The following is a 24,658-nucleotide window of genomic DNA, read 5'->3' on the forward strand; positions in this document are numbered from 1 at the left end:
GGACCGCCCGCGCACAACCGGCGCTGCCGTGCGGGCGGGGGGAACGGCACGCCTGGCGGTGTGACGCCGTGATCTGCGCTGGTCGGTGGCACTTGGCGGGTCCCCGGCCTGGCTGCCCGCCTCAGCCCCCGCGGCGGGCACGGCACGGGACGGGCGGTGCCGCGCGCCCCTCCCGGGCGTCGGCCACTGGCGTCACAGCGGGGCCCGCGCGGGGGCCCGCCCCGGCCTGGCGCGCGGGTCACGTGAGCGGCAGCGGCGGCGGCGTCAGCTGATCGCGGCGCGGCGGCGATGGACTTTCTGCTCGGGAACCCCTTCAGCTCCCCCGTGGGGCAGCGCATCGGTGAGACCCGCGGCACCGCGCACCTCCCTCCCTGCCCGCCCGCCTACCCGTCCGCCCGCTCCCCCTACCCGGCGCCCCCCGGGGGCGCCCGTCCGCCCGCCCGTCGGACCCCTTCCTCCGGGAAGCTGCGGCCCCCGCCCCCCCGGCGGGACAGAGAGAGCGTCGGCCAATGAGGGCAGAGCTCCGCCCTGACTGACGGGCGCTGCCGACCAATAGCGGATACGCAGCCTGAGGCGGTGCCGTCGGCGGCCCCCCCCAGCCAATCCGGGCGCGAGGGGGTCTTGAGGTGGCGAGGCGAAGTTTCCTCACTTAAAGGGGCCGCAGGCCGGTGGTCCGAGCCACGCCCCCCGGGCAGAGCCGAGGTCCCTGATTGGCTCAGGGCCATTCCCGCCCGCACCTCGTTGAGGGCTTCGTGGGAGGGGCGGGACCCTACGACGGGGTAGGGGGCAGAGCGGGGGCTGCTGATTGGCTGGGCTCCAGCCGGAGCAGCCTATCGCATTCTGGGCGGGAAGGGGCCGCGCTCTCCTCGAGGTGAGGGGGCGGCGGGGGGCGGCCATTGCCCCGCTGGAGGCCGCTGGGGCACAGGGGCTTCGAGCGGCCTGGCCCTGGGGCGACCCAGCTCACCCAGTTGTGTCAGAGCTCCCCGCTGTGAAGGACGAGCATCCTGGGCACCCCAGGGGTGGCTGCCCACCCTGAACTTCCCAGCAGGGCTGTCTCCCGGCCCTGTAGAGGGCTCCCCCCCACCTCCCCTGCACCGCGGGCCTTCCCGCAGGACTGAGTACCAGCCACAGGAGTGAAATCAACAGCAGGAGCGTAGCATCCACTCTGTGACTTTGTAGGCCCACAGACAAGCCGTCTGTCTTGGTCTCCATGCTCAAGTCAGCTGGATGAACAGGGGAGAAGGAGGTAGTGTGAGACAGGGGAGCAAAAAGATGCTACACTTAGAAAGAACAAGCCCGTCAACAGCTACACTGCTCTCAAAGCAGAGATGCAGTTCTTAAAGGACTTAGAATAAAGATTATATTCACCCCGTGTTGTATTGTCAAAGTGCCTTCAGGTTTTGCTTGGAGATTGATGTTGCCTGTTTAAGCTCTCCAGCTTGCACACTGGCCATTTATGTACTTGCTCAGTCTTGTGTTTTGTCACTTGTACGGACCTTTGTCCACTGTGAACATCTGGTCCCTGATTCAGTCATTTTCGGCGTGCTCGCACAGGAGAATAGGCTGCTGTGGCTGGGGTGAGAAGGGAGCAAGCAAGCTGCTTTAGGTAATGCTTTCAGAAGCACCACTTTTTTTCAGAGGCTGCCCAAAGCAGTGTCTGAGTGACGTGGGTTGGGGCCAGGGCCATGTGCCACTCTAGTGTTGGGCGAGATAGGTGAGACGCACTACAGCAAAGTGGGCGAAGGATCACCAAGGAAGGTTTTCGGTAACAAATACCTGCAGATGATCTCTGATGTCTCCCCAGATGAATGTCACATGTTCCGTCACACTTTCCAGGAGAAGCCGTTTCCTGCCCTTTCCAGAATGAATGCCCTTTGATTCCCTCAGTGAGCACATCAGATACGTTTTTGTGTTTGGGTAGAGGCAATCTGAAGTTATCTTTAGATGTCACAGATCACTTTTTGCCCTCAGGATCTTCCGATCAGTATAGTAACCAGATTGTAAGTGGGTTCCCTCTGGGCTTTGCTTCAATTTAAAAAGGGATTTTCAAACAACAAACCAATAGCAAAGAAGAAAAAAGTATTTCAAGAGTGCTGTCAAACAGGAGTTTGGAGTTGTTAGTACCAGAGGTGTGACAGTAGAGAGATCTTAATGACTGGGGTTGATTTGGGTTATGGGAGTCCAAAGGGGTGGAGGAATGGCAGCGTATGAGAAAGGAACTCAGTGTGGAGGACTTGAAAGGACTGGTGGCTGAAAATATGAATGTTTTTTCCTTTTGAACATTGCCTATCAACATCCTGGGGACATGGATAAATGCTATCTTCCCTGTTTAATTTGAGACGCGAACATGACTTACCCAAACTTGTTTGGTAGGTCTGTGGCAGCTGCATGTTGAACCCATGAGCCTGATCACCAAACCTGTCTAGCGCTGCTGCTTTGGGCTGTCTGCAGAAAGTTATCACTGCGTCCTTGTAAATTACTTGGGCAAAGTCATGTATGCTCAATACAGCTTATAAAGTCTCAAAATAGCTTTAGATGAAGGCTATGGAATAAAAAAAAAATCTTCTGTGGCACACTGCAGTGACGTTCTCAAATTCCTTCATTAATGTTAACCTAGTAAATCCCATTTATTTTGCTGACAAGGAAATTGATGCTCTGATAATCTCAGTGATCTGACACAGAATGAGTCAGTTGCAGAGGAGTAGGTTTTCTATCTTCTTACTCCCAGTCCTGAGATTTAGTCACAAAAGTTGCCTCTGTTCTGTTTTTGGACCATGATGTATCTTCCCAAGTAAGGCAAATACAGACTTGTTTGGTTGGGGGTTTTTTGTTATTTGTTTCTGTTGTGTGGTGTTTGGTGTTTGTTTTTTTTAAACACAGTACTTCTGACCAGTGGGAAATTTTTCTAAAGAGTGCTGAAGCACTGTAATTTGAATTCCACCCCCCAAAAGGGAAATCCACTGTGCCTCCATCTAGGAGCTAAGATAAACTTCAAAATCGAAATTCTAATTTCAAGGTGAGAGAATGGAAAGGAAACCACCAACACTCTCTCCTGACCCTGGGAGTCTGTAATAGCTAGTAATTATAGCAAGAGGGAAAGGGACAGAGGCAGTTTATTTCAGTGAATGAGGGCAGGCAAGAGAAAGAAGTAACAGCGTAGCACAGAGATGAAGGGGATATTTTATGGTTGGGAGGTTGGGTTAAGCATGAGAACCAGGAGAAGTTGAGACTGTAAAAAGGGAGCGGGTAAGAAAGAGCAGATTTCCCCTGCACGTGGGTGAGTAAGGGGAGGCAGGTACAACACAGTATGCCCCAAAAATCCCCACAGCCATTTGGATGCCACCTTGCAGGTGTCCCTGCTCCCCTCTGTGAGTTGGGAGCTGGTGGGAAGCAGTTACCAGCTGTTACCAATAACACTCTCCTCTCAGCACCAGGTGCTTCTCAATAAGGCATTGCCTTATCTTCTGTGCCCACTCTGTCTGGAGAAAAAGAGGCAAAGGCAGCAATTGAAGGGTTATTTGATCCCTAGGACTTTGAGCTGATTCACAGGAAAGGAGCAGCAGCAGGAGGAGGAGTTCAGAGACCCACAACACAATGTCAGTGTGAGTCTGTGTCCACTACCATCCTTGAATTAGACTTGGAGCCATACCTTTGTTCTCTCCAGAAAGTGAGTTGTCCCCTCTGTCTTTGGAGGAGCAATGCAGTGAAGCTGAACGGTGGAGTCCTGCCTGAGCTGCTGCTGAAGTTTCCTCAAGGGAAGCAAAAGCATGAGGCTTAGCAAGGAGACTCGTACCAGGTGCTGATTTGGGCCAGGGGGGTGATGCATTGAAGAGAGGTTGGGAGAAAGGACTGTTGCATTGCTTTCTGCTTGGAGGGGTTGGACTAGATGATCTCCAGAGGTCCCTTCCAACCCCGTATCATTCTGTGACTCTGTGAAAAAGCTGTCCAGTGCAATGAAATGCTGGTGACCTGTTGAAAAGGGTGAGAAGGTGTTTGATGCTTTGCTGGCGGATTTAGAGCCAGCGGGACTGAGCACTGTGTGAAATGCTGGTTAAGGGCCTGACTTGGAGGAAGGGCACGCAGTCTCTGATGAGCTATGGCAGAGCACGTCACGGGCCAAGGGTTTCTGAACGGTGCCTGGCTGGTTACGGGTGCTTCAGAGCTGTGACAGGGAGCAGAGGGGGCAGGAACCCGTGCAGTGTCTTCTGTCCCCAGCCCCTGTACTTCCCCGCAATGTCGACTGTACTGTTGGTGCGCTGCCTGGGATGGGATCGACAGCCCCACAGTGGGCCACAAGGGCAGGGGCAATAAACTTGAGAAGAAGCAAAGGTATGAAATCTACTCATGGCACAAAGCAAGGCACAGTTCTGTTCTGCCAGTTATGCTGAGCTCAGAGGTGTTTCTTATCTGATGGTGCCAGATAACTTCTGTAACCGAGTTGCAATCAGCAGGAGCAGGTCGGTTGCCAGGCTGGGAAAGACCTGATGCTGTGGTTCGACCCACGCCACAGTCAGTCCCCAGCGGTTCTGGGTCCATCCGAGCAATTTGTGGGGCAGCAGAGTGGAATCAGACAAACCCCAGCACTGTCACACCCGGGGAGCCGGACTGGCTGCCAAAACAATGTGGCTTTGAAGCGGCCCCACGAAGGGCCTCCTGTACATTCAGCAGCCGGTTGGTTTCGGGCTCGGAGGGAGAGGGCATTCATATGCTCGCAGATAACCTCCGCCCGGGGGAATTCCCTGTGGCAGGTCAGGTTCAGCTCCTTAGCACGAAGAAGCAGATGCTGCCTGATGAGCCCGGGCGGGCGGCCATGCCCTGCCTCCTGTGCTCGCTGTTTTTAGGGACTCGTGGCTGTCCCCAGCCATCCCGGGCTCAGATTTCTCGAGGGGCAGACAGCTCATGTGCTAATTACGGCTCGTGAAACGGGGCCAGCCACCCTGATCCTTCATGTGACTAATGAATAGACTTTGTTTTCTTCCCTTCTGCAGGCTTTAGTAAAAGGCTAAAGTTCAGGATTTCAGAGAAAACGCCAACATATCTTACTAGGCTTGGAGAGTCCCTTCGTGCTTGGACGCGAGGAGGATTAAAAGGGCATTAGCTCCAGCTCTCCCAAGGACAGCTAGGCCAGGCCTCAGTCTGTGCTGAGTAAATTCCAACACTTTGTCCTTGGAAATGCCTCATGGTCACGTTCCTGTTTTCCATATGCCCTAGTAGTGCTTTTCCAGCTTTGTTTTTTTTTGAGCCCATGTTGCCTTTATGGCAGGTTTGCTGCTTTCCTGCAGCTCTTGGTTGACCAGTGTGTGGATGGGGGTGACAATGGCAGGATGACCACAGCGTTGTGGGGTAACAGTGGGGCAGAGTCTGTTGCTTCTGAGGAAGCCTCGTTTTCCCATAAATGGCCAGCCAGGTGAAGGAGCATGTAGGGTTTGTTTGCATTCCTGTCTGAAAAGTAAACCTGCTGCCCGACCTTGTCAGGACTGGTGTGCTTGGAGAAAAAAGGGGGGTGGTAGGGAGCAGGTTACAGAGTGCCACCAAACACGGGGAAGTGAGGGAAGGGTGTTTGCAGACTGAGTGAACACTGCAGACTGCAGAGAAAATGAGGATGAGGAGGGCTGGGGAGGCTTGAACAGCAAGGACTTGATGGTTAAAGGCAATTTTCATTTCATCCTTAGTTTCTTCTGAAGCTCAGAGCTTCCCAGTAGGCTCATCCCTGTTCCTGAGTTGTGGTTTTTTTTCCTTTCATCTGCGGTGTTTTTCTTCGGGGGTGAGAAGAGTCGATGTGGACTTCCTTTCAGCAGAGCAACCCCTGTGTGAGTGATTGATTTGTGTGCTTCATTGCCAGTGGCAGCAAACAGTACGGAGAAACTTCTGGCTAGGCTGGGGTTCACACCAAGGTGTATGAGCAGGGGATGACGGAAGACAGTGCAAGTGAAGGGTGGCTTTGTGACCATGTGTGCCAAATTCATCAGACAACCTAAGGTGCAGTCTGCCTGCCGGCACGGCTGGTTGTGTTGTGTCCCTGAGCAGGAGACAACCTGGAGCTCTGCTGCTGTGATGGGTCCTGATCCCAAAGGAGCCCTGATGGAAAACATTTTCCCCCATGCATTGCCACAGCTTCACCCATTCATTGGTATATGCCCTGATGCACCAGACCCACTCCCCTGTAGCCCACTGCCCTGAATATGTTCTCCACTGCATCGCCCAATGCAATGCTGCCTCCTGTGCCTCACTGAGGAATCTTAGATCTGCAAGAGAAGAGGATTCCTATATAAAATTAATACTCAAAGTGACAAAAGTTCATCTGAATCAAGGGTCCTTCAGGATATTACAGTAGTAGCCAGATCTTCAGAAAAGTGGAAGAGCATCAAGAATGTTCTGCCACGCTCCTTCCCTTGATTGCTCTTTTCCATCTGGCTGTGCCCACAACGTAATCAGCATAATCACAGTGTAATCAATACATTCTGCAGTCAACAGAAGAGGTGGCGGCTGGATTGTGTTAAGATTTGGATAGGTTGCTTCATGCTGTGGTGTGTAATCTGTGGGAGGGGCACGTGCCTAAGAGGCTGCGTTGCACAGTGCTGTGAATAGCTCTCTGCCTGGGCCTTAAAAACAGGACATCCCAAAACACGATGGGTGTGCTAACCCAGGCAGGAGTAAAAAAAAAAAAAAAAAAAAAAAAAATTTTTTTTTTCCTTTTTTAGGCCCCAAACCCTAAACTGGGTGATTGGCCTTTGACATACAGCCCTACAGGACCTAAATAGGCTGCTATTCTTTCCCTACGCTGAAAGGGAGCTTTGTGCCAGGGATTCATTAAACTGCACTGCACAGCCCTTCATAAATGGGCTCAATAATGAACAGTCGATTTAACTGGAAAAGCTGCTGGAGCTGTTAAATTAAAGGGAAATAAAGTGCACTTCAGGCTCAGTCTGCCAGAAGAAAATGTTGACCTAAAAAAAAAAAAAAAAAAATCTTCTTTTTCCTGTGTTATGGCCCTAACCCATAACTGCGTGAATGGGCATTTCATTTCATTCCCACAAAGGGATCATTGGCTGCTGGGTCAAAAGCAGGAAAAAGCAGCTCTGCAGGGGAAGAGCCTCTCCAAAGGGGTAGGGGACCTACAGCAGCAAGGGCCAGCAGTTTTGAAAATACACTTCTTTAAGTACCTTGTTGGATCTGAGCTCTCCTGAAGAGAACCTGGTAGGTGCTAAACCGGTCTGGCTAGTTTTAATTCTCTTGCCCAGTGCAAAGTCAGGTGTTGTATAGGATGGGAGAGCTGGGAAGGATTGTTCTTGTCCTCTGCTTGCCATCTGCTACATCTCTGTGTTTCCCAGTGGTCTGGAGGATGCTGGGGTCCTGCCTGCCTGCACTGCTGCGGTTCTGTTGCCCCAGGCACTGGCAGTGTCCCTGAAGGCATCAGTCATCTGGCACTGCAGGCGGAGACATGGCTGATTATAGGGTGGAGACACTGGTGATCTCGGTAATAGCTGCTCGTTTCCCAAATCTCTGCCTTGAATAACATCAATGCTCACTGAGGAATTCCTAATTAAAGGGGACACAATCAAAGCTAAAACAATATTGCTTCAACTTCAGCCTGCAGTCCACTTCTGTCCATACTCCCCAAAGCCCAGAAGTTCAGAGGAGAGATGTAAATGTTAAACAAGAGAGAGCCCTGCTTTGGCTGCTTATGTTTGTTTGTTTGTTTGTTTTTGTAGGGTCCATGTAAAAAGAAGGGGGTTGATTCTTTTGTCTCCTTAATTTGGTGCAAACAAAGAGTGGTGCCGTTGACATTAGATCCATGTCAGTGTGACCAGACCAAACTCACGGTTCCTGGCCCTGCAGCAACAAAGCAACTAAACCCCCTTTTTCTCCAGCTGTGGAGCTGAGGTCGTGCTGAGCCCCCTCCCTTTGTGTGCAGGACACCAGAGATCACATAGTGTGTGCTTCTGAGTTGGTAGCATGGGTGGAGTGGGCAAAGTTGAGCAACCGCACATCCCAGTGCCCATCAGCCATGTGCTTTATGGTGGTGACACCTAGTGGGGAGCACTTGATGTCTTGGACTTTGCAGCTGGATTCACCTCCTTGGATGTTGTGGTGGAAGCCAGGGAGAAGGTGGCTGGACTCTGGGGTGTCCTGGCAGAGAGTGCCACGGCCACTCTTAGCCTTGCCGTGTCTTGATTTCTGTTTTCCAGAGAGAGCTACCGATGGGTCCCTGCGGAGTGAGGACTGGGCTCTCAACATGGAGATCTGCGACATCATTAACGAGACTGAAGAAGGGTAAGGGAGCTGGCAAGGGTGCACATCCAGTGGCTGGTCCCAACACACCCTGTAACACTACATCCCTAGACTGTAGTGGGAGCATGCACTGGTGGAGGTAATAAGCTAGGCCTCCAACAGTCCCTTAGATGAGACTCTGCTAGGAAACCTAGAGACACAGCAAAGCTGTCAGAGCATCTGTTAGATGCTTCCCTGTAGTATTTGTGAGCACTGAGAGCCATTCTAACAGGTCTTCAGGGTCCCCAGAGAAACCTCAATTCAAGCCAGGCTGCCTCCCATCTCCCAAAGGCATATTTGCAATTCTTCTACTTTGGTTTTTTCCTCCTTCATAACGTTCTCTTTCTCTCCTCTGAGAATGTAAAAATCTGCAGGCTGGTGACTGAGGAGAGAGGAAAATCTCAGGCTGCTATTCAGTCCTCTGAATGTGTGAGTCCTGCTGGGGTTTGCTTCTCAGGTATTTTCATGTACGGTCACTCAGACATGTGCAAAGTGGGTGAGGGAGCCCTTGTCTCCCTCTCCCTGCACGGAGGTGTTCAGAATCTGCCAGACTTGTTAACTCTGGACCTAGGGATTTGCCACTGAATTCAAGGGAGACTGCTCCTTCTCACAGTGGAGATGTCAAGAGCAGCATGTAAAAAAGAAGGTGCTACATGGAATAAAAAATGTAGGTTTCACTCCTGCTGTCCTACCCCACAGTGATGTTGACAGAGAATTAGCAAGCCTATTTTTCAGCTTCACAGTTGCATGAAAACAAAGTCAAACATCTCTACTCACAGATCTGTCACCATGTCTTTTCCATGCTATCCCCACAGCGCAAATACACCTGTCTCTGCTCACAGTTCTCAGTCCCAAGCTGTGGCAATTTGGTGTTCTGATTTCTCCTGCAGGCCCAAAGATGCCTTCCGAGCCATTAAGAAGAGAATTGTAGGAAATAAGAATTTCCATGAAGTTATGCTAGCTTTGACGGTGAGTGGTCAGGGCTTTTTCTCAGCTCTGTGGTATCTTGCTGTAAAACTGAGTCCTTGGCTGAAAAGACACGGGTACCTAAAGCCAACAAGGGGAACATACACAGGCAGAGAGGTTATAGCTAATGGTGCATTGCCTTTGAAGGTCCTGGAGACATGCGTCAAAAACTGCGGCCATCGCTTCCATATCCTTGTGTCCAGCCAGGACTTTGTAGAAGGTGTCCTGGTGAGAACAATCCTGCCAAAGAACAATCCACCTGCCATAGTGCATGACAAGGTGCTGACCCTCATCCAGGTGAGCCAAGAAGCGTGAGTATCTGCACCAGATCAGAGAGTGTTTGTCTTCAGGTGTTTGTACAAAAGACTACTGCAAATGGTGATGGGCTGTATTGTCTCCTTCTCCCCAGTCCTGGGCGGATGCCTTCCGCAGCTCACCAGACTTGACTGGTGTTGTTGCTGTCTATGAAGACCTGAGACGGAAGGGCCTGGAGTTCCCCATGACTGATCTGGACATGCTGTCACCCATCCACACACCACAGAGGGTATGGGAGCGTTGCTGAAGAGAAGGGTGGTGTTGGGCAGCTGCCATTCTGGAGCTATGAGGGGACTTCGGGAACTCTAGCTTGCATTTAGAGGGGTTTTGGGGAGGGAGAAGCTCCAGGACAACCACTTTCCTGGAAGAGCTATTGAAACCAGATGGGGAGTTGCCATCAACATTTCTCTCCTAATTGTACTGCCCTGTCAGCTGTGAGTGTCTAACATCTCCTTTCTGTCACTTTTCCCATTTCTCTCTGTAGACTGTGTATAGCTCTGACTCCCAATCTGGACAGAACTCATCTGCGGTCAACTCCCCTCAGCAGATGGAGTCCATCCTCCACCCTGTCACCCTGCCCACTGGGAGAGGCACATCCAGCGACGCGCCCATCACACCCACACCAGAGCAGGTGAGTTGGACACAAGCCCCGTGGTGCTGCTGACTCTGCCTGCATTTGGGGGCTGTTTCACAAACACTGTTCTGGGACTGCTGATTTGGTCCTTCCCCAGACTGTGTCCTCAAGGAGATGTTCCTCTAAAGCATAGTTCCTCGATTGCTCCTCAGAGCTCCGTTGTGGTCACAGTGATGAGCTGGGATACCACAAACACGGAGTGGTGATGTTTTTCTAAGAGCTGCTTGCAGGTAGAGGAAGGATCTCCTGGCTATAGGGAAGCGGGGAACCGAGACACAGAGGTTTTGAGTGAGGTCTTTGTAGTGCAGCACAGCAAAACCTTGCTCAGTAGATGCCTCCTTATCGTCCTTGTTTATCTTGCCTCCCTGCTGACTTTATGTGGATCAACCCTGTCTGGCTATGTGGTTTCCAAAGCCAGAGCTTTCTCACTTGTTTCCCCATCCTCTTTTCTCCTTCCTCACCCTGACTTTGTATGACACCATGTTCAGCACCAAACTTCCAGCTGTCGGTAGGTTGCATCCCCTTGCAGAACAGAGGGTAGAGACTGCTCTCAAGAGACTCATTAGCAGCTTTTGAAACCAAAGCAGTAAAGCTTCAGCTGCACACTTAGCCAAGGTTCACCTTGTGAGTGGGAATTCAGTATTTTCCCCTCTTACACTGCTTTGGAAATGGAATTATTTGAGTGGCTGCCACACAGGAGCTGCTAGCTGGATTTGAATCATAACAGTAGCCTGTACTGGCTATTAAAAATCAAGGCTACGTTAGTGGCCAAAGATCCCAGGTGAGGGCCTGGCATCTGTTACCAGCAAATGAACTTGATGGTGAGTAATGGAGCTTCCTTCTGCTGGGAGCTCCTTAGAGCTAAACTGAGTGGTGACAAATGAGCTCCCGCGTGGCCATTCGCTTTGGCTTTGTGAATGTGCACACACATGCGGTGCACTGCCATTCAGAGCTACCCCAGCTACCTCCCGAGTCTTTCCAGGTACAGTTTTCACTTCCCTCCCTTTTGCAGATCGGGAAGCTGCGCAGTGAGCTGGAAGTGGTGAATGGGAACATAAAGGTCATGTCGGAGATGTTGACGGAGCTGGTGCCATCCCAGGCCGAGTCTTCTGACCTGGAGCTGCTGCAAGTAAGGAGCACTGGAGGGGTGGCAGATGCAGCTCAATTTAGCAATGACTTGATGGACTAGGGCATGATGCATGCCAGGCGTGGGGAACAATCGGACAGTTTCGTGTGGGACTTACCGCGGAGCAATGGGATAAGGGAGACACAGGGAAGGTGGAGTTTCAATGGCCAAGGGAAGTTGCACTATTGAGGCTGGAATCATCTCACATGGGGACTTGTAGTCTGCGAGAGCCTTTCTTTCTGAGTGATGTCTTACACAAGAGGCATACAGTTATTGCCTGTAAAGCTCAGATTCAGTTTACCTCTCACACCAATATCTGTTGGCCATCAACCCTTGAAGACAGACCCCAGTAGTCTCTGGGTTTTTCTGCCCCAGTCAGACTTCCAAATCTGTGAGTGTTCAGCCTCAGGTTGACCTTTTTGGTAACTTCACCTTGCTGTGAGCAGGAGCTGAATCGCACATGCAGAGCCATGCAGCAACGTGTGCTGGAGCTGATTCCCCGTGTCCTCCATGAGCAACTCACTGAGGAACTGCTCCTCATCAATGACAACCTCAACAATGTGTTTCTGCGCCATGAAAGGTATCTCTCTTCTCCCTTCTCTGCCCTGCTCTTCCACAATAGTTTACTGCCCCCTGAAGGCTTTCTATGCAGCTCTTTTGATCTGCCCATGAGAAAAATGCTCAAGATGTATCAATCTGTATCTTCCACAAGAGTTTACTGCCCCTTGAAGGCCTCCTATGCAGCCGTTTTGATCTGCCCATGAGAAAAATGCTCAAGATGTATCAGCCTGTATCATCTGTCTTGGAGAACAAAGCCAGTTCTCAGTTTTTGCTGATTTATTCTTGTCCCTTCAAAACCACTGTGTAAGTTACTGATGGAATATAAAGATGTCCCTGTGGCATAACTTAGAAGAAGAAAGAGAGAACTGCATGGAAAGAGCTGGTTTTCTAGCTCTGAGGCAGACAGGGACAGAAAGGACTTGCCCAGGTGGGATCAGCACCCCTTTTTCTTCCATTTCACCAAACCCATCTCTTAAGCTAGGATGAATTCTGGAGAATTTAGTCCCTGTGTCTGTATGGAGAGCTGGGTTTGAACCATTTTTGTTAGAAGTAGCTCTGGAGGATCACAAGAAGCTTCCTCACATCACCTGTCAGGAGACATCAGCTCTGTGTGGCCTTGTTGTGGTGTCTTCGGTCTTGAGGGGGAATTGCGCCCTGAGCCATGGTCCCCCTTTCTTAGTATGTAGAAAAGGGCAGACTGTGCCAAGTCTTATAAGAAATCTCTTGGGGTGAATAAGCACACCCTACTGAACCCCATCCTTTCATTTTTCTTGCAGGTTCGAGCGTCTTCGGACAGGACAGCCTGTTAAGGTAACTTGGAGCAACTTTGCTGCGTCCTGCTGAATTGAGGAGAGGTTCGGTCTGCCCCATTTACAAGCTGTGGGCTTTGCTCTCCCAGCCCAGCTGCACCTACCATTCTAGTGTTCAGAACACTCCAGTTCCCACTTCTAGCTTCTCCCTCCCTGCCACTAGGAGCCTTCCCCTCACCCAAAGAACAAGAGCAGACCAGCAGCAGTTAGGGTTTTCTGGTATTGAATATCAAGAGGACCAATTCCCATATGAGCCTCCCGTTGTCCTCTGAGTACTATTCTGTCCTCTGAACCAGCACCTACCCTACTTACTGACATCCAGCTGAGCTGGGAGGCTGGCTACCAAGGCATATTCTGCCCTGGGACACTATTCCCAGCCAGTTCTCTGATCACTGCCCCCCTTCTCACAAGAAGAGGCTTCACAGCTGTTATCTTTCGATGGGTACAGAAGAGCTTCCCTCTCCAGTATTAATGAGCTATGTTAATGAGGATGGCAGGGTCAGGGTGTCTGAGCTTCAGAAAGCCTTCACCATCTTCTGTTTTTTGTTTTTTTTTTTACTTCAAAGGCACCAAATGAGGCAGAGAACAGCTTGATCGACCTGGGACCCAGTACTCCTTCTGCCGTGAGACAGCCTGAAGTCACCAACAACCTTTCCTCTCAGCTGGCTGGAATGAGTATGTTGCTTTGCAGTTTTCCCCTCAGTCCCTCCCTGTGCTGCTCTGGGAATCCATTCATGCCCTAGAATTGCTGCCTCCCAAAATTATTTAGTCACATTCATAAAGCAGCCTAGAGAAATGGGGTGTATTGTCAACTAATAAACTCACAAAGAAACTTGTATATGCCCCAAGATACACAAGCATATGTCTCAGCATCCACACCTCACATTGTGTAGGAGGTGGACATGACTTTGAAGGATCTCAGCATTAGGCTGTGGCTAAGGACTGGGCCTTCCAGCAGGGTAGGGGAGAAGGTTGCTCCTTTGCCAATGCCCAGCAGCAGTGCAGTTGCCTCTCACTGTGTGGTGTCAGGCTGATCTCTAGGGTCCGGCAGAAGGAAAGCAGCTGAGCTGTTCTGCAAAGGCAGCCGTGAGCATTTTGTGCTCGGTACCCAGGATTTGACAGGTTGTTTATTCAAAAAGCCTGAGGGGTCCTGAGGGTTCTTCAAGACATACCAACAGCCTACATAGCACTGCCTGAAGCTCTCTCTAACTCTGAGCACATTTGGTACAGCTTGGATGCAGCTACAGAAAATTGGCAAGACTGTTTTTACAGACAAGCCAGTTGAGATACTTTTCAAGTCAGGGTTTTTCAGATGATGCCCAAGTCATGAAAATCCACTCATCTGTCTCAGAGGTGCTTTCCCAGAAGCACAGGTTATCCTCTTCCACAGATTATAGAGCAATTCCTTCTGAGTTGTCTTAAATGGTCAGGAACATCTAGCCTTCAGCATCAGTGCAGTCAATTGATGCTGCTGCTGCTGCCTGAGACTGAGCTAAAAATATCTGCTGAGCAGGCAAAGAAACCGCTTCCCTTACTTCACCCACGACACTGCCCACATGCATAGACTGTGCTGCAGCTGAGGGGCAGGATAGAGGAGCAGGCCTAGTGAAGTTTAGCCTATTCTGATGCTGGCTTTCCACCTAACACTCTCCAAGCCCTCTGTTTACTGCTCCGTGCGGTCTGCTCACCCTGCTCTCTCTTCCACAGACCTGGGCTCGAGCAGCGTAAGTGCAGGACTGCACTCCCTCGACACCTCTGGCAAGCTGGAAGAAGAGTTTGACATGTTTGCCCTGACCCGTGGCAGCTCACTGGCTGAGCAGCGCAGAGAGTGAGTGTGTCAGCCCACCCCGTCCTGCCCTGCCCTTCTGCAAAGGGGGAAAGCTCAGGGACACCGGGGCTGTGACCCCAACCAGCAGCAGTTCCAGGGAGACAGGAGGATGCAATAGAAGTGTACTCTTCTGACACACAGTGGTTGTAGGAAGACCTGTGTGCTCCCAGTCATTCTTCCTGCTGCTGTCATCTCCTCTTCACAGTGTCTTCCTGGGCATGGGAAGAAGGAAGTGGTCTCTAAGTGTGCGTGTCCCCCCGCTGCTGTGTTAGTGGACTGTGGTGCCACATGTGCTGGGGAGGCTTAGTGTCTGGAGATGAAGGTGTGAAGTGGGACTGGCTAAGTTTTCTTCTCTGTCTCTGAACTCATGTGCCCTGACTGGGGTGATGTTGAGTTTGGGAATCGCTGAATATCGATGCAGCCTGATGGCAGAGCATTGAACTGGAGCGCAGGGAGTACACAGTCAGTTGTGGTTTGCAAGGCAGGGCACTGCTCTGTGCCTCAGCTTCCCTGTTGGTAAGTGAGACTGATGTTTTTTCCTCCATAGTGTGTTTGAGACCTTCTGGTGTATAGTACTAAGAGTTGGGTCTCCATAGTACTGGCTGAACTGAAGAGGTCTCTTCTCTACTGCAAAATGTGGATTCCTGAATCCTTGTTCTGGGAGGAGCTGGTGAGCTGTGCTGACCAGATCCCTGTGGCTCGAGAGACTGCATCTGATTTCACTCTGTTTTGCCTGTGAGAATGACCCACTGCTCTCCATTGCTTACCAAGCAGTAGAGCCCACAGGCACGTGGCTGCTTCCAGCCCTCAGAGACTTGCGCTCCTCATCTCCATCCACTGGAGTGCCTTGTTCTGCAGCTGGGCAGTAGCAAGTTAAGGTCTCCTAAAGATGTCTCCTTTCATTCCTCTGCCTCAGACTGTTTCTAGTAAAAGTGGTAGGGAAATCCATGGCCTACACACAACTTCATGTGTTTTGCCCATGGGTTTCCCCGCCAGTTTTACTGTGGGGTGTGCTGCCTGAGGACAGAAGCAGTCCAGGACAAAAACAGTGGTGCCGACAGCACCCGATCTGGGTCTGAAATCTGAGCCATTGGTATGTGCTCCGTGTTGAAGGCTGAGGGAGATCTGGGCAGGCGTGAAATCATATCCTCTCTGCTGTGGCGCAATCCTTAATGGACTGAGGCTTGTGATCTCAGCACAAGTTACGAGACATCTTCTATTTATTCTTCACTGCCCTCGATCTGCTTGCACTTGCACTCCTGCCAGGGAGCCTCTACTCTCACTGGCTCAGGCTTCCCATTTCACTCACCAGCCTCTGGTCTCGGTGTCTCCCTCCGTCTCTACAGATCCATTGCCCTGCTGCTCCTGGACAGGACGTGCTGACAGGAGACACAGGCAGGGCTGCTGGGGTTTGTTCCTGACCCCACCGTGCTCCATGTGTGTCTCGGTGAAGCAGTGCTTGAAACACCTCAAGCCTTTCCTACCATTCTTCCTCATCAGTGGCATGATAGCCGCATTGTACTTCATCCTTGATGCCATTGTCCACAGCGGCCCCTTCACTGATGAGCACTTCTTTGAGAAGTTTGAGCGCCGGTGGCCCAAGCCTTTGGCCCCCAACAAAAACAGCTCCACTTGACGATCTGCTGGATCTGCGAAAAGGGGCCTGGGAGCAGCTGGAGAGGAGACTTGTGGAGAGTGTCTGGGAGAGGCTGCATTCTCCCAGCATGGATGGACTGTTTTCCTCACTCTGCATGGAACAAATGGTGACGTGTGGCATTAGCATGTGTCGTAGCAGCATAGAGGGGACACAGAAATGGAGTGAGGGAGATAATGAGTGAGACGTCTCCTGTGTGGAAAGAGGTTGCTGTAATGGTGCATTTGGAAACCTTGAAGCAACACTAGGCTATTCTGATCATCCAGTCTCACCTCCTCTGTAGCACAGACCAGTGAGTCTCCACCACCATCAGTTCATGAGTGGTGTTGGTTAAAGAGATGGTTTTGAGCTGTGTTTGTGTCTGTGAAGGTAGTTGAATATGAGGGACTTGTGGCTCAAATCCTTTCTAAAGTAGCTATAATCTTGTGGTCAATCTGTGTTAGTTATCTCTCTTCTGGAGTCAACCCCAGAGCAGATGAGTGTCATGGTTGATGTACCTAGCTCTGTAATTTTAGTCTGTTGGGTGGTTGTTTTCATATGATGCATTGTCATCCTCCTGTCAGGTACTAGGGCTGTGCTGTGGTATCTCACAGTGATATTGCAGTGAGTAGATTAGTCTGTTTTGTGGTGGGCTACACTTTTAGTAAGGGTTTTGCACACCTTTCTAGAAGCTCTTGGGAGCAGAATGATGAGAGGAAAAGCTGTGCATTCAGAAGCCCTGAATATATGTTTAGGAGTTCCTGCTCTTCACTCTGAGGCATCTCATCAACCTGTGTGTTATCTAACTTCATGCTTTCAGGGTAAAATACGAAGATCCCCAAGCCTCCAAAGGACTCGCTGGTGCCCTGGATGCCCGGCAGCAGAACACAGGAACGGTAAGTGGCCACAGAGCTTTTAGTGCATCACCAGGAATGAGAGTATCCTCCTTGCTCACCAACACAATAAATGTGCTGTCTGCTTGGAAAAAATCAAGTCCTTAACATGACTGATGATAACTCCCAGTCTCCACCAAATCACATTTCCTACCTGGGCTCTATACCTCATTATTTAATGAGAATAATAGGGGAACTATAGAAAGTTTGGGATCGACTCAGACAGCAACAGGATGGCCTCCTTATATCTGCAGGGAAATTTCCACCTGGAAATGTATGTTTTATTCATCTTCAGCAGGTTTCCAAGTCCAGTTGCCTTCTCTCTGCAATCAAAGAAGCAGGCCACCTGTACTAGTGTGTTCTTTCCCTCACCCTAAACCCACTGCCTCCCCGCTCCCTCACCCTCTGTGATAGCAGCTTTCAGTGCAGACTTTCTCTCAACCAGGGGGACTCTGGTGCCTCTAGTGATGGAGCCCAGCTGACTAAGTGGATGATGCGGCAAGGAATGGTGAGATCATGGAGTACCAGCAGGGAGAAGGAGGCTGGGGCTGCTGAACTAGAGGTGGTGCTGGCACAGCACATGAGGATGCACAGCAGACATCAGCAGAGACTGTAAACTGAAGTGGAGCAACCCTGGTCTGGGCAAGTAGTGGAGACCAGGGTTGGTAGGAAGCAGGCAGAATGTCAGTCCTATCTCAAGTAAACATGTCTGTAGTAAAAAATTCTAGGAGCTCCAAGGCCAAGAAAGCATGTGCCACTTTTTGAGCTAGAGCCTGTTTTGGGGTGGGTGTCTGGGGCAGGTGGCATCATCAGGAATGCTGCTGCCATTTATTCCCCCTGCAGCCTCTCCTGCTCAGCATGAGCTGTCCCATTTCGAGGAAAACACATTCCAGCTTTTACCCTGTTCAAGGCCTCCTCTCTAGCTAAAGTGTTTGATTCTTCAGGCTGTTGAGTTTGGTCTTTTGGCTGCAGGAACTCTTGCAATTACATCTCCTCAGACAAACTGAGGCTTTGACACACTCCCAGGTCTGACACTCATTAGCCTGTCTTCCTGAAATGGGCACTGCCCAGACTGATGTCTGCTAAAGGAAGTTTCCCCACATGCTTGGGTTTCCCCAGTTGGCTTGGGTGCACTTCTGCCCCAAAGAGTTCCTCTTTGGGTAGGCAATGCCAGTTTGCTTCGAAACTTCCCTAATCTCACACATCCTCTTCCATCCCCATTCATCCGTCTGCCACCTGTGGTAACTATCTGCACTTGCTCCCCTGTTTGGGGAAATCTGCTTGTCCTTGATAAGAAAGCGTTGCTCTTTTTCTTGATCTTGCTGTTTTCCTGAGAGCAAGGGAGCTATACATATTAGGAGACTAATAAGTAAGTTCCCACAAATATTCTCTCATGCTTCTGCTTATAGAGCCTGTAGCAAGGGTTGCTTCTTGTTCACCTTTGTTCAGGAGCTTGTGACTGGAGAAAAGGATCTGGGGTTTTGGATCAGACTTAGAGGTAATTTTGAAGGAAACTGTCCACTAAGAACGTGTTTCCTTGCTGTTTACATTGGCCAGGGACATGAAGTCTTCTGAGCTAGCCTCATCCTTTATGGAAGTACAATTTACTTTAATTGTAGAGGACTTCCTTTTTGCTGGGTCTGTTTCTGTAGTTTGGTGTGATGTCAAATCCTGCTGTGCTCCATGTTCATATGAGGGAATCACTTCTTGGCAGGTGTCTTTCCCCCTTAATGCGGTGCCAAACCTGGCACATCCAATATCTTCAGCATCACAACTTTGACATCAGACTGTCACTGGTTTGTAGAAGGGAGGAGGTGTAGAGAAAAGCATGTCTCTTGTTCTCTGGCTGCCTAACACAAGCAGCCAACTCCCTCACCAAAATGGAAAGCCTGGTCCAGTCCTAATACCCCAAAGGCAACCACCAAACCCCAGATACTTTTAGTGGTACATATCCTGGAAACTGTGCGTGTCTGCCTGTGGATGGGGCAGAGGAAGCAGGTGAGCGGTGGCATTAGTAGCTGGGAGAGCTTTGCAGTTGCACTGGCTAGACTTGGAAGGGCTGAGCTGACTGAACGGTGGGGCAATAGGGTTAGCTTTTGGGTTGTGCTTTCTTTTTGCAGAGTGGGTTTCCTGGCTCATCCTCTCTTTTCTTGGCCTCATCACACCCTTTCCTTCTGTCGTAGGTGCCGGTTCCCCAGGCCAATTTCATGGAAGACATAGAGAAGTGGCTCTCCACTGATGTGGTAAGTGAGGGGCTGCTTTCCTGGAGCCAGCAGTCCTGCCAGAGTTGTCTGCAGGGCTGGATTTTGGGCAGTGTGCTACAGCACCAGCACTGCTGAATGTGTGGCAGAGGCTTCTCGGAGGGAGCTGGGGAAGAAAATCCAAGGACACAGGGTTTGGAATACCACACCAGTATAACTGGCCTTCTGGGAGGCACAGCTAATGAACTGAGGCTCAGGGCCACTCTAACACGTCTGTGCTGCAGAAGTGGTGGGAGCACTGTCCTGTCTCTCTCCATGCAAAGAATCATATCTGTGAAAACACCTTTGCCTACCTTCCTTCTAACCATGCCTCTCTCCTCCTTCCCTAGGGAGAGTCAGAGGATGGAAAAGGTGTCACCAGCGAAGGTAAGACTTGCCAGCCAACCCCTTTCTCCAGCTGTTTCTGGCAGCACTTTGGCTTTTCCACAAACCTCCCTCCTTGCTAATTGTCTGCCCCTCTCTCGCCCCAGAGTTTGACAAGTTTCTGGAAGAGCGAGCAAAAGTTGCAGACCGGCTACCCACTTTGTCCAGCTCCTCAGCAGGGACGTCCGTCTCCCCTCCTGCTGCCAGCCACCATCGGAAGCAAGCAAAGGAAGATGATGCTATGTTTGCCTTGTGAATGCTATGGACTGGTATGCTGTGGAGCAAGAGGCTGTGTGTGCTGTTTTGCTTGCCTCCGACCAGGGGCCAGCAGGGGAAGGACTCTGTCCCCTTCCTCCACTCTCTTCCTGTTTTCCCTTTGAGTTGTTTTTATTTTTAAGCTGCTTTCAGATTTTAGATAATCTTTGTTGTGTTTAGGGATGTCACACAATAGACTTGTGAAGGGGGTTTTCAAAGCTGCTAGAGAATGTGGGAGTTTGGTGGGCTTTTGTTTTTTTTCGGTACAGTGTGGGCAAAGCGGAAGAAGCTTCCCATCCTCCTCTCCAGTGAGGTAGATAGAGATCTTGCCCAAAAAACAGGAGAGGCTGCAGTCTGCTGCTGAAATCATTCCTGCCTGCCTCTTCCCTCACGCCGTCCCTAGAATGGATCTCCAGCCCTCTGCCTGCCACTGTTAGACTGGGAAGCATGAGGATGTGAAGCATTACAGGTGGCAGAGGAGGAACACTACTGGTAGAGGGACCCTGTTGCTCTAGTCTCTCTTGCACAAGTGCTTGTGATATGCAACACCTTCCCACTCACAACCCCTTCTCTTCCTCTTCCTTTCCTCCCCCTCCCTGTCAGTTTATCCAGAATCCTACCCACAGCCCGAATGTCTCCCTTGCAGGACAGCCAGCTACCAAAGCCCCTGGCTGCACACAGGGCTTGAGCTGCGAGCGGTACCCCAGGCTGAAGGGGCTGTCTGCTATGGGATAGGATGTGCCTTCGGCAAACTCTTTGCAGTTAATTTAATTCTCCCATTATTATACTACCTTCCCCCTCTCTCCCCGATGCAGTCCCACCTCCCTCTCTCACTTCCACTGATGCCTTCCACCTCTTTGTGGGGCGTCTCTCCAAGCCTCTGATGAGGCCAGCGCTGCAGACTCCTCAGGGTAGCTCTGTGTGCTGGGAGCAAAGAGCTGTGTTCCCTAAAGCTGAAGGCCCTTCCATCGCCACACTGTCATACCAGAGAGAACACGCTGTTGCTGGGGTAGCTTGTTTAGCTGGTGAGCACAGAGATGAAGTAAGACATCAGTCATCTTTGCCCCAGCAAAGCAGCCCTGCAGCAGCCAGAAGTTCCTTTGCACGTGGGGTGAAAAACTTCTGAGCAAACTGCACACGCTGCCTAATTGCAAAAAGGCAGCTGGGGAGGAGGGTGCCAAGCCTGGGGCTCCTGCTCATGGGATTTCTTGTTGAGCGTGGGAGAGTTGCCTTTTTTTTTTATTGCACATTAAAGGAGCAAAGTCTCGAGCCTCCCTTGAAGATACGTGTGTGCTGTCAGTGCTGGCGTGGGGAGGGGAAGGCCCGGAGGAGGAGGAGAGGGGTGCGACCCTGCAGCCACGTTTGCTCTCCATGGAAATGTGAGGGCACCATGGCACTGAGACAAGGCACGTCAGGATGCTGCGAGCCAAGGCAGGTGCTTGCTGCTTTTTAGCACAGTCTCCTGGGGAGGTGACTACAGCCCATCTCAAAATAGCAAGAGGGCAAGCTACCTCCTCACCTTTCCCTCTCTGCCTTGTGACCAGATCCAAATACCTACCTTGCAGCCCATAAATCACTTAAAAGACATGCAAGATATGCAGTTGCTACAGAAGGGCTCTCTGGTATCCACAGGGCGTCCTCAGTTGTCCCCATGCCATCCCCTGGTGTCCAGCTGAGTGGGAGCTGGGGGAAGGAGTCTTAAAAGGAGATTGAACAGGTTGAGAAAGTGTCATCTGAGCCCCCGACTTGTAGGAAGGAGTTAAATTAGCTGAAGTCATCCAGACCTCAGCACCTCCCTCTCCCCCTGCCTGCTCTGCAGTCTCAGCTGTACCAAGCTGGGGCAGAGGCTTGAGGATAAGAGCTGTGAGCAAAGCTGGTCTGTGGCTGGTGGCAGCGGGGCTGGAAAAAGCAGTGTGCTGGGTTTCCTCCTCTGCCAGCACTTGTGGGTCGGGAGGAAGCTTTGTGCTCTTCGTCAGCTTTCCAAGTCAGACAGCACATACTCTCCTTGGACAGTTCGTCCCTTGGAAAAATGAATCACCATTTCCAATTCCAGTGCGTTCCCAATGCCTCTGGGAGGAACCAGGGGAGAATCTCTCTGCTCTCCACCAGGTGGTATTATATATATGTAATATAACCCTTTTTGAGCAGCAGTCCTCAAACCAGGGTGTGCATCTTATCTTCTGGAGGTGGTGGGGAGGAGAAAGCCCAGCCTAATCAGCCTAAGAGCTGCCTGTCCTGTCCCATCTTGCTGGTGAGTCCATAAGTGGCTCTGCTGGAGGTTGCCTGAAACTAAACAAGTCTTGGCTTCATCTCTGAGCTACTCCTCCTCCTGCAGCCAGTTCAGCAGCAGGACTTCACTGGGCCACAGGACCCCACTCTTCCCACCTGAAAAGGGCTTGGGTGGGACAAAGGGTGCAAATGAAGAGCGCAGCCTAAGAGCTGCGGGTTTGTGCCTTACCAAATGTGTGAGGGTTTCATGTGGCAAGCACATGAAGGTGCTTGGTAAGGTGTGCAAGGTAAATGCAGGGGAGCAGCAGGGCCACACACCTCTGTCACAAGTGCAAGTGCATTTTTACCACACACAGCTTTCTGAAATATCCCTCTTTTTTTGTTTTTTTTTGGTGTTTTTTTTTTTTTTAACTCTCCAAAGCATCCTTGGCTCAGCAGATGCTAGAAGTGAAACCCGGGGCGAGAGGCTGGATTTGCCCTTGCAGTGCTGGCTCTGGCCTCTGCTGTCACCCCTGTGGCAAGCCCAGAGCCAAACTCATCTCCCTGGAGAGCACCTTCCCCCAAACCCAGTGAGGGCACGCAGAGCTTGCACCAAAGGCTCTGTGCTGGGAGTGTGGCCCGCAGGAGGATACTTGAAGTCAAGGGCCCATGAGGGTCAACGCAGCATCCCCCCCAGTGCTGCAGACCTGCGAGGGCAGGTCCCTCTGATGAGACAGGACTCTGAGCTGCGATGGGAGGGTCTGAGATCTCCTGCAGTTCCCTCCTGTGAGTCTCAACAGAAAAACAGAGAACAAGAGGGAAAGGCAAAAGGGTTAAACGCTGAACTTCCCAGAGCAGAGGCATGATGGAGCCCAGGCTGGTGGGCTTTGCAATTGTGGGGCCAGAAGGGTCTCCAGAGCAAGGGGCCCGATGCCTAAACCCTCTTGCCAGTGCCTGGACTCGAGCTGCCTGGCTCTGTTGGGAAGGGAGGGCTTCTGGTGCTCGGTCAGCATTTGTGAAGGACACCAGCCTGTTCACACCAGTAACGTTCTGAACGCTGGATGGTGCCTCAGCGAGCGGTTACAGTTCTCAGTGCCTCCAGCTCCCTTGGTGTGCGACAGCACTGCCTCTGGCTTTCCCTGAAAGAGAAATTAAGCCATCCCCCAATGTATACCCTCAGCATGAGGAGCTCAAGCTCCTCCTTGCTGCCTCTGGGATGCCCTGAGACCACCTCAGGATAAGGACCCCTTCTCCACCCTGACCTTGTTTTCCTCCTCCCCAGACAGACAGCACGGGTGCTGGCAAAGCCAAGAGGGGACCGTCCCCAAGGAAGACTAGAGGGCAGGGGAATTGGGCCACCGCTATTTTTGTCATGGGGCGAACAGTTGGGATGGGCTTTTGGTGGCTGCCAAGTAGGGTCAGTTTGAAGCAATGACCAACAGGTGAAAATCCAGAGTGCTGCTGATGGCCATCCAGGCGAGCCTGTCCCCTCCCCACCACACAACCAGCTGTGGTCGTGGTGCTCTTCACTGTGGGCCACCCAGCGCAGAGACTTATCCTACAGGGATGACGTCTCTTTTTTTTCAAGCAACTGAAAATATTAAGAATGGGGATGAGGGCGTGGAATCTTTCCATGCCCAAATTAGTGCTTGTTATAGATTATACCAGTAATAGCTTGAACAATTTTGCAAGGTTTCTATTGAGGACGAACTTGGGAAAAAAAACCTGCCAGGTCTGCAAGGGATGACTTTAAGTAGAGGCCAGATGTTTTGCATGGTCAAAACCTGCTTTAATAAAATGGCACCACTATAAAGAATTCCTTTAATTGCCTTTCCCTTTTCAAAAGCGTTTTCTGGCGTTGCTATTTTAAAAAGGAATAATGCTGCCTGATCGCCTGTGACCACCAGATGGCTGTGGTCCCTCACACACTCTGCCCCAGCTCCACCAACTGCAGACAATACCTCCTTGCTTCGCAATGACCTGCTTAGCTGGCTGTGCAACCACTGGAAACAAAACAAACCAAAGTTTTTCCCTTATTCTAAGTATTATGCTGCAACCATTAGCCCAGTGTGGACTCACACAGTGACTGCTCCAGAGCGTGCACTCAGGGGTGGGGAGCGGGGAAGGAGCTTGCACTGTGTCTGAGCATCCATGAATAACCACACTGGGAACAGGATCCTGGCCTGAATGGATATTCTGCATGACCCAGAGCAGTTGTTTCTATGTAAGCTGAGGAAAGGCATAACTTCCTTGTACTGGGTCAGAGTTGCTCCACGTATCTAAAAATTAAATTTATGCTACAAGCTGATGAGAATTTCCATGATGTTTGTGTTTTGTGGTTCCGGGCATACCAGCGTCACATTTGCAGAGACAAAAAAATCCATGCTTCTCTTTTTACCTACTACCAACCTCCAAATAGTATATGAATTTTTATTTTTTTTTAAAAGAGTGCCTAACTAAACCACCCGATTTCCCACATCACCTCAGCATAGAAGTGTCCCATGCTACTACTACTGGGAAGGCTGCTCTCCATCC

At 51.0% G+C, this 24,658-nt stretch overlaps 1 protein-coding gene across 2 annotated transcripts; it reads left to right on the plus strand.

Annotated features, from left to right (window-relative positions):
* Window positions 1-52: 52 nt before the first annotated feature.
* On the plus strand, window positions 53-24,431 carry TOM1 (target of myb1 membrane trafficking protein). Of its 2 annotated transcripts, XM_014963679.1 has the most exons (16): window positions 53-340; window positions 8,190-8,274; window positions 9,162-9,240; window positions 9,385-9,534; window positions 9,647-9,781; window positions 10,037-10,183; window positions 11,199-11,315; window positions 11,759-11,892; window positions 12,650-12,683; window positions 13,249-13,357; window positions 14,390-14,510; window positions 16,964-17,039; window positions 17,482-17,544; window positions 19,220-19,279; window positions 19,627-19,663; window positions 19,768-24,431. In XM_014963679.1, exons 1-16 carry the CDS (start codon window positions 289-291, stop codon window positions 19,914-19,916), a joined length of 1,548 nt encoding a protein of 515 aa, XP_014819165.1. In that variant the 5' UTR covers window positions 53-288; the 3' UTR covers window positions 19,917-24,431. The 2 variants fall into 2 exon arrangements, with proteins under 2 accessions (XP_014819165.1, XP_014819166.1); XM_014963680.1 differs by lacking the exon at window positions 17,482-17,544 and having other exon boundaries at window positions 59-340.
* Window positions 24,432-24,658: the final 227 nt, after the last annotated feature.

Source organism: Calidris pugnax, unplaced genomic scaffold (genome assembly GCF_001431845.1).
Source record: "Calidris pugnax isolate Ruff unplaced genomic scaffold, ASM143184v1 scaffold44, whole genome shotgun sequence".
Taxonomy (NCBI): Eukaryota; Metazoa; Chordata; class Aves; order Charadriiformes; family Scolopacidae; genus Calidris; species Calidris pugnax.